This window comes from Varanus komodoensis, unplaced genomic scaffold (assembly GCF_004798865.1).
Source record: "Varanus komodoensis strain SLA01 unplaced genomic scaffold, ASM479886v1 scaffold5, whole genome shotgun sequence".
In the NCBI taxonomy this organism is placed as follows: domain Eukaryota; kingdom Metazoa; phylum Chordata; class Lepidosauria; order Squamata; family Varanidae; genus Varanus; species Varanus komodoensis.
In genome coordinates, this window is record NW_025336087.1 from 37,100,318 (window position 1) to 37,113,071 (window position 12,754).

A 12,754-nucleotide genomic window follows, 5' to 3' on the forward strand; every position below is an offset into this window, starting at 1 on the left:
ATGGGTCATAGTTCTGAATCTGCACCATAACTCCTTGGATGCAAGCAGAGTTAATCGCTTTTCTGGAGGCTGTAAAGCCAATTACGTGAGCATTTAACTGCGACTCAGAAGCTATTCCCTGTGAGAAGCCTGTAACACACAGTATCACAGTGTACATTAATGTGTAGAGTGTGTACTGGCTACTAAGTGTTTACTTGGGGCCATCAAGGACAAATAAGTTCAAAATGTAACACGCTGTTCAATATTAAAACGTCAGCTCAGACAGAAAGAAACCATTTGTCCTGGCATTGTTACAGAACAGACAAATGCTTGGATCTGCTTCTTCATTAAATAGGACTGCCAACTGACCAGCCATAACATTGGCTTGGCCTGATTTTGTGCTTTTTGTGCTTTTAACAACAACCAGATGCACAACAATTTGCAAGTGTTGTTTTTCACTTCATGGAGATAATCGCCATTCCCTCCTAATACCTGCCCATTGTGATGTTGCTGAGAGATGACCAGCTCAGTGGCAGAGCTGGCCAAGAAGCATGACAGAGGTCCCAGGTTCAGTTTCTGGCATTTCCACTAAAAACAGATTCAGGCAGCAGGTGACGTGAAGCATCACATCGCCTGCTGTGCCTGAAGGGTGGGCTAGATAGATAGACCCAGAGAGGTCCGCCTGGCGCCGTCGTTATTTGTTTTTCGGCGCCAGGCAAAGACCTTTTTATTTAAAACTTATTTTAATTGTTAACTCATTATGTAGTTATAGGTTTTAAATTTTTAAGCCGAGATGTTACCCGGGTTTTTACATTTTTAATTGTATTAATTTGTTATTTATATGTTTTAATTATGTTGTGAGCCACCCCGAGGCTTTGTTGCGATGGGGGCGGCATAGAAATGTTTTAAACAAATAAATAATAGTCTTATAATAAATATCATCTTTTTGTTAAACAAATATCATATTGATTTTATATTAGTTTAGTTGTAAGCATACTACATGGAAATTAATGGCACTATTGTCATGATGTAGAGATGAGAAGCTAAACAAGACTTTGGACATTGCATGTATTACACTACGATTTAAAAGATTTGCACACCCAGAACAAAGCAAACAAATTTATTTGCCTGTTTCATTAATCATTCACCAATGAAAATAGTATGCTATGAAAACACATTCAGTTTTGTATTAATTCATTATGTTATCAGTCATTAAATACTTAGAGTTACATATCAGTAAAATATTGTCCAGCGAACAGTGGCTGAGGCAGCGCTGTAGATACTGTTGTAGGAACAGTGAAGTTTGAAACAATTTTCAGAGTGTTTAATCCTGTGCTTTTGTCTATGACCAACTTATATATTTGTTAATAACTGCAATATTACAGAATTTCAGTAGGCTGCCAATGATCCTCCTCATTCCAATGGAGACCAACTTGGATAACCTGCACTGCATCCATCCTTGATATGTCTGACCACTAGGAGAATTGGGGCAAGCATGAAAATATTTACTACTATCTATCACCTACCTATCTACATTTTTATACCACCCTCTTTCCTAAAAAGCCATCGAGGTGGTATACAACAATTTAAAACAATAAAACCCCGCAGCAATAAAAAGTGTCCCAGTGTTTTAAGAGCTGGTTCTTATAAAATGCCACATTGGAACATGCTTAATATTCAGTAGAACAGCATGCCCACAGAAGAAATGAGGGGCTTTTTTAATGACAACCAGAAGATCATTCATGCTCATAAACCAAATCATCACACCCATCACATTGCCTAACAGCAATCTAGGCAAATGTGAATAAGGGGTGTGACAAGGTGAAACAGGTGTAGTTTCACCTTCATTTCATTATGCTGAGTTGCTACCTTCTTATTTATTTCTTATTTATTTATTTATTTATTTATTTATAAAATTTGTATGCCATCCATTACTTGCGTCTCTGGACGGCTTACAACATAGATCAACATAAAATAGATAAATTGACTATTCCATGCTGACTGCAATTAATAAAATACAAACAATAAAATCCAATTCCCATGAAAACATATTAAAATATTGATTAAATAAAAAGGTCTTGACCTGGCACCAAAAAACATATAATGATGGCGCCAGGCAGACCTCTCTGGGGAGCACATTCCGTAGTCAGGGCGCCACCACAGAAAAGGCCCTCCTCCGGGTACTCTGTCTCCTCACGTCTTTCACAGAGGGTTCCCAGAGGAGGGCTTCTGTTGCTTATTCAATGAAGCTCTCTTTGTGCCTCTTTTTAAAGCTCCTGAATCGGTTATTTGCAATTTTATTGGAAAAAATAATCATAACTAGCAGGTTCATATGTACATTTATTGATATCCTTGGGATTTATTGTCAATTGGAAAATGGAAAAATGTGTCACAGGTGAGATAGTATCAAAATGATCCTCACCTATTGACAGATCAGTGGAATCTGAAATCTGAAAATGTTTGTTACGTTGCACTGCATTGTGACATATAATTTCTCTTTTGGGTGGGAGGGGATTTCATATTTAATTTATTTCAGGGGAGTTGTACCTTTCATACACTGCCCTGCTAGCCTTGGATGATGGGTGGGTTAAAATAAATAAATATTATATTAAATAAACACACTGTTCCAAAGGGAGATATTTGTAGCACTTGTTTTGGAGCTATTTATGTCTCTGTGTTACTGTTCTCATGTCACATCATCATCATCATCATCATCTACATTTATTTTTATTTTGCTTTTCACCAAACAAAACAGTAAAAGGAGAGGAGAGAATTAAAAATATGTCTATGTAAATGTGAATATCACAGACTTCCACAAAGCAGACCAAATATCCATACATATATCCCTTTTTGTGTTAGCATTAAAGAGCATTCACCAGTGTTCTAATATAGAAATTTTAGTTGTCATTTATGTTGATCATGTTTTAACTTCCAGGAAGCAAGTAGATAATTTAAAAGAATATAAAAAGTGTCCCAATGCAAATTGTGTTTGCATTACAACCCACAAAATAGGCAAGTACTGGATCATGCCAAAATGTATGATTTAATGAAGCATTAGCAGTATTATGCTATGCTGATCCAGAAATGACACCCACATTTTCAAAAAAAGAAAAAAGGGATGGCAGGGCTGGGTGAGTTCAAAACTTATGCAAAGAACATAACTGGGCTTGGAAGGCTTTACTTTCTAAACTTACTCATGGGATTATGATGATGACAATGACGATGACGATGATGATTTTGCAACTTAATGTATATTCCAACCAACTCTAGCTTTATTCACAATGCTTAATAGATAGGGCAACCTCAAATAATTCTACTGCCAGGAGGATGGGTGGAGTATTAAATTGTTTAATTCTTTAATTTTGTGAGTAAAACAGGACTGTGATATCTATTTTATGCATGTGCTTTTTCTGCTAAATGAAATGAAATGTGAGGTTGTTGGGGAAAGAGAGACGAAATCCAGTGGACAGACATCTGGTTTTTGGAGGCAAACTATATGCTGTTAGGCCTCCTGCCTCTGTACCATTGGAGTAGCATTAACACATAGACATGGTTCACGTGTCTTCAACGTAGAAACAAACTGCAAATCACAAGATAACTAACAGAAGTCAGTGCTGATCAATAGGGTAGACTAAATGAAGCCTAAATGAAGAGGCAGCAGCACGGGGTTGCTGAAGAATGGCTAGCTAAAGAAACTAAGGCAACTGTAGGGGTCAAAAGTGTAAGGGGTTGTTTTGTGCTTAGTCATGTAGATATCAGCAGAAATGAATTTTAAGTAAATCATGTGATGTTGGGTAACTGATTGTTAAAGTAACTTCTCTCTTTTCTAAGAAATTCTTCTTTTCATGCTTGCAAATAACCTTTGTATGCCCCTAAACTTTGCTCTGTATTCTCAACTATAAATATAGTTCTAAGATGTGGGAGGGTAAACATCTTAAAATATATAATAGTGGTGTTCCCTTTCAGGATTGGTAACAGAAGTATAGGAGGTGGTGATACCTCAGATAATACAATTCTTCACACAGTCACACCTCCTGACTTGCTAGGCCAGTTGGCTGATGACTGAGATTAGACTGAAAGCAAGGGTCCTGTGGTTTTCTGGCTTCTGAGAAGAGGTTTTGCAGAGGTTGTGGGCTGGATTCATAATGTAAGAGCTGAATGCCAAGCGAGGCTGAGTCTGGCTGCTGATCGGGAACAGTGTGAGTGTGTGGTGTAGCCCTCAGGTAATGAGGTCCTTGCTCGAGTCCACACAAGATGGAGCAGCAATCAGAATGTGTGTGGAAAACCCTTTCCTTCCCTATTTCCCACCCACTGGGGTGACATGGGCCAGATCTAGAAGGTCAGGAAATGTCTGTGCCCCTGAATGAATTCATTCTCTCTCAGTGCCATACAGACTTCTCCATAAGCTTATCCTGTGTGAAAGCCCTGTGAGAAAGTGGGGACACAGGTAACACACAATCTAACTGCATTACTTTACTTGAGCAGGGACACCAGTATTTTACATGTTTTCTAACTACGAGGGGCAAAAAACCTTGCAAGTTCTTAAAAATGTGGGGTATATTACAATTCAGCTATTTTTTCTTACAATACATATCAAAATATATTGGTAATATTAACATCTACAACCCAACGGATAACTAAAAAAGACACCACACACACAAAAATTGTGCATCCGCTGTCCAGGAGACCAGTTTATATCTCCATTTTACTTCATATAACAATTAACAATATATGATATACTTTAGTTATACCCATATCCTCTCAAAAAATTCATATATTCTTGATTAGGCTTACAGCCTTTCCCTTCCATCAGTACTGCTTTTACAAAATCTTCCCATATTTCATATTTATTTACTTTTATTGCCCTTTTTAATTTGTATTTCTGTTGTCAAATTATCATTAACAATCATATTCCATATTTCATTATACCATTCATTCCTTTGTATAGGATCAATTCTTTCTTAACTTCATTTATATCTTGTTTTTCAATCAGCAGGAATAATGCAATTCTGGGTGACATTTCTAGATTTGTATCTAGAATTTCTCTCATTTCATTAAACACCATAACCCATATCTTTTGTATAGTATCACAATCCCACCACATATGTTTATAAGTTCCAATCTCTTTTCCACATTACAATTCAGATATGACTTGGAATCAGGAAGGGCAAAGGAGAGGAATGGTCACTGGCCAGTTTCAGAGGCTTCAGAGATGATGGGCTAGCTAATCAAGTGAAGAAAAACATTGGCCATTGAATACTACTTTTGATCTAGAAAGAAAAAGAAAAGGTGCTGAGCTTCTCACATTCAGAGTCTCAGTGATTTCCAAGAGAAACTCAAACAACAAAAGAGATACAAAAGAAAAGTTTTCTGACACTAGACAGGCAGTTGGCTAATAAATCCCTAGAAAAGTTTGTGCAGGGGCTGATATTTAGTTAAAGAACTCAAACAGGTACAGGGAAGTAAAGGGAAAATCTGAAGAAATCTAAGATGAAGATGGAGTGGATTTTTTTGTACTGCTTGAAAACCTTTGAATAGTTCCCAACTAACACAAATAAGTAGATTGATCAATAGTACAACACTGTGGTTTTCTGAAACGCCAGGGAGATAGGAAGAAACCCACTCTACCCTATGTCTTCCACACTGTACAGTTCAAAAGCCCCAGGGAATCTGGCACTAAGAGTGCACTGCAAGGAGAGGATCAGTTAAAAAGTTAATGAGGACAAATTTAGGGTTAATGAGTTGCTGAAAGATCTGATACTTAAATGTCTGTGTCATAGCATTGTGTCTGTTCAGGTAGATTCTGTGATGGGTGTTTATGTTCCTTAGACCATGATTATTTTTGTTTGTTTTAAAAGGCCAAGAGAAGTTTGTAGAGGTGTTGAGAGAAATAATTGAAGCTGCAACTTAATTTAGAAAAATTTAAATCAGCTGCTAGTAGCAAATGTATTCAGAAAGTTAAGATTGGTTGCTTGCACAAACAAGGTGATCAACCCAGAATTTGAAAGTAAATGTATTGAGTGGGCACAGGGAATGGGCCAGTTCCTTTGGCCAGAGCATTCTGCAGCTGCTCTGGCCAAAGGATGGGGTCAGCTTGATTGTCCAGGTGCCAAACGTTCCTGGAAGGCAAGAGAAACAGCCTCTGCAGAGTCCTGAGTTGCACAGAAGTTGAATGCAGGAATGAACATGAGCAAGAAGAAGGAGTGTTGCTCCTGCCTACCCTTGTTTAGCTGATATCCTTGAAAGGCAGAGAGTGAGAACATGAACCAGAGAAAGCAGCTGGTAATTATGTGCCCACTCACCCTGAGAGATGGTGTCAGGCTCAGCAGCCCAAGCCTTCCTCCTGTGCTTTTCCTGAGAGGGCAAGGGAGCAGCAGAAGCCATCGACACCACATATCAGTCGCTTGCTCACTTTGGGTAGCTTCCTTGCTCATTCTTGGAGGTCCAACAACAGTGCCGACTGGTCTCCCCTAATGTGTTATCCAGAGAGAAAGGGATGGCAGTCAAATAGCTGCCAGTCTCTCTCCTACTGGCCCATATTGCCCAACAGTAGTCCTAGGAAATAAGGCAAGACTGGTCCCACTTCTCATAGCTGCACTGCACAGGGAAAGAGAAAAAGCAGGCAAGACAAAGAGGAGCATCTGCTGCTACTTTCTGGATGGTGCAGCCAGGGCCGTCTTAACAGCATTATGGGCCCCAGGCAAAGCAGTGTACTGGGGCCCCTACAACAACTACAACTACTGTTAATTTTGGAAGTTTTCCAATTTTCCAAGGGTTAACATACACAGATTAGTATGGGGCCCACGGGCAAGTGCCCATCAGGCCCATGCATTAAGACGGCCGTGGGTGCGGTGGAAATATTGGGTTTGCTCAATGTTGCTGCACTAGCCAGGGGGAGGAAAGCTGAACGGGGCTGACGTCAAATGTTGGCATGCTTGGGCACCTGGGAAAGGCCCACAACCCAGCAGGGGATCTCTGGAGTTGCTTGTCTTCAACAACACAACCTGCCTTTTGTTCAGGTCTGAAGCACAGAGGTGGTGGGGAGGACCAATGGATGCCATTGCTAATTACTACCTGTCAAACACTCAAGTGGTAGTAATCCTGACAGCAGTTGCAATAGTAGCTGCTGACAGTGGTGTTTAACGGTAGACTGACTGAGAGGATCTTTCCCGAGAAACCCCAGAAACCTGGCACTGGTGCCGCCGATGAGCACGCAAGCAAGAGGATCAAGTGGAAGGTCCTGGCATGGGGTCCCATTGCTGACCTCTTTTGTCCTCTTCCTCTGGGCACTAGAGAGATAGGAACTGGGCTCAGTATTTCCTGCTATGCTGCCCAGAGAAAGTGAGAGTGTAGGTTAAGGTTGCAGGTTGCAGTTTTTCTAGAGTCCAGTCCTCTCCAGCATGCTGCCCAGAAAGAGAGAGAATGTAATCTACATCTTTGCACATTTATCTGCCTTTCATCTATTTTAAGTATTTAACCCAGTTTTTATTTAGCCAGAGTGTCTTACAAGACAAGTAGCCCAGTAGTCCATCCTCAAGCTTGTATTCCAAATGTAAGAAAATGGCACACAAGGAATATGGGAAGGGGAGGGAAGAGAAAAATAAGTGGTAGCACTAGTCGTTCTGGTTACTGTTTTTGCACTGCGACTGCTCTTCCTTTTTCGGTCCTGACACGGTCAGCCCGGGGCTGAGCAGGGAATGAGCCACCGACCTGTCCCTCCACTGCCAAGGCGTGCTGGCCCCGAGGGAAACCCAGGGCTTCGAACCAGTCTAGCAGCCAAAGCCAAAACCAGTTGGATCCTGCGTGCGACAAGCTGTGGGGTCCTGACACGCAGGACGTTCGGTGCAAAGTTAAGGCCAGGGCCATCTGGCAGCTCTCACGGGATTGCGTAAGGGAGAGCACATGGCTTCCCCGGACTGGCCCGGCCCAGCTGCGTCCCACAGGCTGCACAACTCTCGCAAGGCTAACGGGACGGCGCGGAGGAGGACCGGCTCCGCGGCGTCCGAGCGCACAAGCGCCAACCCTAGGGCGGGGTGGGTGGCTGAGCGCCCCGGGGAAGGGGCGGAGCCGAGGCCGGCGCGCAGTCCAGCCTGCCGCCTTATGCAAGGGCTGGAGCGAGGACGCGTTTTCCCGCGAGCAGGCGCTGTGCTCGGACGAGGCAAAGGGGTCGCTCGCTGCGCCTCTCGGAGCGCACGGCAGGTGGGCTGGCGCGAAGTCCCGCGCCTCTTTCTCTCGCCACCTCCTTGGGCGCGGAGGCGTCCCGGGACTCGTCAACCTGCTGCGTGCGTCCTGCGCTTCCCTTGCCACCTCCTCTCTGCCCCGGGAGCGGCGACGGCCCTCGTCCCTGCGTGCGCCGTGCTGCGTGGCGAAGCGGGGGCTGAAGCGTTTCTGCAGTGATCGGCTTCGCCTTGCCCCCGCCAACCCCCATGTTGTACTCCTGGGTGACGGGGGCGGCCTCTGGGCTCTTCCTTTGCCTGCACCTCCTCCAGAAGCTCTTCTTCCCTTACTTCTGGGTGGACCTGAAGTTTTTGCTCAAAGTGCTGAAGTATGGCGTGACCGTGGAGGCCGACCGGCTGCGGGGCAAGCTGCACACGGTGCTGGACAGGTTCGTGACGCTGGCCGAGAAGCAGCCCGACAAGCCCTTCCTCATCTACGACGGCGAGGTCCACACCTACAGGGCGGTGGACAGGAGGAGTAATAGGGTGGCCCAGCTTTTCCTCAAGGAAGGGACGCTGGAAAGGGGAGACACCGTGGCTTTGCTGATGAGCAACGAGCCCGATTTCATCCACGTGTGGTTCGGCTTGGCCAAGCTGGGCTGTGTGGTGTCTTTCCTCAATTTCAACATCCGCGCCAGGTCTCTGCTGCACTGCATCAGCAGCTGCGCGCCCAAGATGCTGGTGGTGGGAGCAGGTACTGTGCAGACTAGATCTTTGCGCTTTCCTCTTATGCCATTGGACGCTTCATCCCTCCCCGCGTCCCAGAAAATCGAGATGGAGGTATTTTGTCCCCCCGCCCCCCCCCCCGCGTGGCTGTAACAGTTCAGGCAGCAGATTACAGGGTCAAGTGTTTGAATACTTACCTGTACTAGAATTCTACAAGTATAGAAAATAGCTGATCAGGGAGAAAATCAGGATAAAGCTGGCTCGGTGACAGGCTGGTTTTGTATGTGCAGGAAGGTGGGAGAGCATTCAACCATGTGACGTCTGCCACTCATCAGTTGAAACCTGAATGTATAAAATGATTTCTGCAGGCAAAGCTGTTCTAACTTGCATTCAGGAGGGAAAAAAATCCAAGTGCTTCAGTAGAAAGGCAAGCTATGACCTGCTTGATAGTGGGGACAGCAGAGATATTTAAAATTACTTCTGAACTGTTAGAGGATATCTAGGCAGATCCACAAGAGGAATGTAAATCAAGTATGCTTTAACCCATTTAGAAGGGAAGAGGTTAAAGAGTGATTTGGTGGATGGATTCCTTCCTCTTTGTAGACATCCACACTTGCAAACAGATTGATGATGCTTTTAATATGGTAGGCATGTTGTGAGTGGAGCTAGCTGGAGCCGGGGCTCAGACTAGATTGCCCAGGAGGCCCCTTCTGACTTGCTCTGTTTGTTTCTAATACATGCTGTTAACTGGAAGCAAGAGTCCACAAAGGTTGATCATTTATTCTACCTGTTAAGAATTTACCTGTTGGAACAAAATGACTTGTTACTTCTGCAAATGTACATTTTGTGCCCATAAACCTGTGTTAGCCAGGATAATATGAATGCCGAAGAGGAACATTTGTGGGAGAGACTGCTGGGTAGAATCACAGAGTTAGAAGGAACCACTGGGTTCATCTGGTCTAACTCCCTGCTCAGTGTAGAAATGAATTTACAGAGCAGGAAGCATTCAGAGGCCATTCATCCTCTGCTTAAATCTATTGGTTGGCTAAGGGGAAGGGATGAAGGAGAGCTCAGCCCCTCATTGCCAAATCTCCCCTTAGGCAGAATGGAACAGTTGTCTCAGGAAGCATATGCTACAGAAAACAGGAGCAACCCATTAGCTGCTCGTTCGGGATTCCGTGTCTGCTCATTTCTTTTGGCGAGCAGAGCAGTATCTGCCACACAACAAATCTGGGTTGCATTAAACTAACCTGATGCCTCAGGTGGGGTGGAACATATCATTCACCAGTGCTAAAGTTCCCTGTTCTTGAGTTGGTAAGTGATGATGGCCATCACATCCTTTTCCTTAGACAGCAAAGCCCTGTCAGCACTTCTCATGGCTGCCTGTTTCACTATTGAAGGGTTCTTGGTGTTAGGACCTTGCCCTACCTGTGCCTACCTGCATTCTCCATCCATCGGTTCTAGTACTGCTCTCTGGAGGAGAACAAGTCTGCTCATTCTTCATTGACAGCCTTCCAATATTGGAAGATCATCCTCATAACTCCCCTTCAGTGGATGAACAATGCAGCACAGGATAATGAGACTGATACCCTTAGAAATTACCTGATGAATGTGCCTTATAATGCTTCCAAATTGTCATAGACTACATCTGAAGTTGCCAGACATACTTGCATGCCCATGTACAGGTCTCTGTACCATGCAAAATCCTGAGGTTTGAAAGAATACTCAATTCAATACAGCAGATGTTACACTAATTTTCATTGATGGGTGAAACCATTTAAGAACTATGTTTTCTTCTCATGTAACACAACATGTTACATGAGGAAGCTGATGTATATTACCTATTTCAAAGAAGAATTTTTTTAGTGAGTACCAAAGGGATTTCAATGATGGCTCTCCAGAAAATGAAATTATATTTCAGTTATCATGATGCTAGTCTCCCAGATCACTTCACACAAGGCTAAATTTCTGTATAGAACTTAATTCCATGTTACATCCTGAATGCATCCATGTGTCATTTATTGTATATTGAAAGGGCAAAGCATATAATATTTAACAGGCTGTAGCAACTGATCATGACAGCAACTGACCAGCTGTATGTAGGTATAAATTCTTACTTGAAGTGGACTTCCAACTTTTGCAAAATGGTTCTTTGAGATTTGAGTCAACTCTTTTTTTTCTTAATGTTTTCATTAATATGTTTTAAAGGCAACGTATTAATAAATCAGTGCACAAATGTGGAGGAAATGAGTGTTATTAATTACCAAATGTTCTGAATTTTTAAATTTGGGAAACATTTAGCTCTATTTAAAAATTACTGACATAAGTTGTGGAAGACCAATGTTGGGTTGATTCTTTCCAGCACTTACAGTGAAACTGAAGTATAAACCAGTGACATCTGGAGTTGTATATGAATCATTTGTTTTTTTGTAGTTTACTATTTCACTTTAAAAGCCTCAGTCCATCCTTTTGAAAACTGCATTAGCCTGAATGTTATGAGAAAATCACAACTGGCTTAAATTTAAGATTGATGGCAGGAAGTTCTTCCATTGATTAAATACATATTATAAAAATAAGGCGAGGATGAATGCTTTCTAATGATGGTTGAAAATCAGGCAAAGTAGGTTTATTTAATAAACATGCTCTGTGAGATATCAGTTTAGGAAGTGATGGAGTGTGGCATATTGACCTGAGATGTCTGATAGGGCATACGTAAACTTAGTGCTACTCTGCGAAGAGAATGGGAACAGCTGTAACATGCTGGTCCTTTACAAATTGACGTTCGATTTATTTATTTATTTAAAACATTTTTATGCCACCCCCATCGCAACAAAGCCTCGGGGCAGCTCACAATAAGAACAAAATACAACAAATTGTACAATAAAAATATTAAAACCTGGTGCATCTCAACTTAAAAGATTTAAAATCCTATAAACAACCAATAAATCAGCAATTAAAGTAAGTTTTAAATAAAAAGATCTTAGCCTGGCACCGAAAAACAAATAACGAGGGTGCCAGGCAGCCCTCTCTGGGGAGCGCATTCCATAGATGGGGCGCCACCACAGAGAAAGCCCTTCTCTGGGTCCTCACCCTCCTAATATTCACAGAGGGTTCCCAGAGAAGGGCATCTGTTGCTGATCCCAAGGGGCGGGAGGGTATATATGGACACAAGCGTTCCTTTAGATACCCAGGACCCAAGCCATTGAGGGCTTTATAGGTCATAACCAACACCTTGAATTGGGCCCGGACTTCAATCGGGAGCCAGTGGAGCTGACAGAGAACTGGAGTTATATGAGAACAGCGCCCAGTCCCCGTCAGCAGCCTGGCAGCTCTATTCTGCACCAATTGAAGTATCCGGACCGTCTTCAAGGGTAGCCCCACGTAGAGCGCGTTGCAGAAATCTAATTGGGAAGTTTCCAACGCGTGTGTCACTGTTGCCAGGCAGTCGTTCTCCAGGAAGGGACGCAGCTGGTGGATCAGCCGAAGCTGAAGGAAGGCGCTCCTCGCCACCGCCATTACCTGAGCTTCTAAAGACAGCTCAGTGTCGAGGAGCACTCCCAAGCTGCGAACCCTGTCCCTCAGAGGGAGTGCAACCCCATTTAGGACAAGGCCCAAGTCCCCCATCCCGAGGCCCGAGCCACCCACCACGAGGACCTCCGTCTTGTCTGCATTGAGCTTCAGTTTATTGGCCCTCATCCAGCCCATTACCTCGGCCAGGCACCGGTTCAGCACAGCCAGTGCCTCACCTGGATTGGTGGAAAACGAGATGTAGAGCTGGGTATCATCAGCATACTGAGGATTCCACAGCCCACACCTCCTGATGACCTCTCCCAGCGGATTTAATATATAAGCAGTATGTAGAGGAATTGTAAGTGGAGATAATTTCCATCAAA

The 12,754-nt window shown here is 43.4% G+C and overlaps 1 protein-coding gene across 3 annotated transcripts in view; it reads left to right on the plus strand.

The window, feature by feature from the left end:
• The first annotated feature begins 8,107 nt into the window (after positions 1 to 8,107).
• The window catches only part of SLC27A6 (solute carrier family 27 member 6), a 44,688-nt gene continuing 40,041 nt past the window's right edge, over positions 8,108 to 12,754 (plus strand). For all 3 annotated transcript variants that reach the window (XM_044446510.1, XM_044446512.1, XM_044446511.1), the window contains exon 1: positions 8,108 to 8,889. In XM_044446510.1, the coding sequence (XP_044302445.1) occupies positions 8,406 to 8,889 (484 nt within the window). In that variant the 5' untranslated portion in view covers positions 8,108 to 8,405. The remainder of the gene's footprint in view (positions 8,890 to 12,754) is intronic.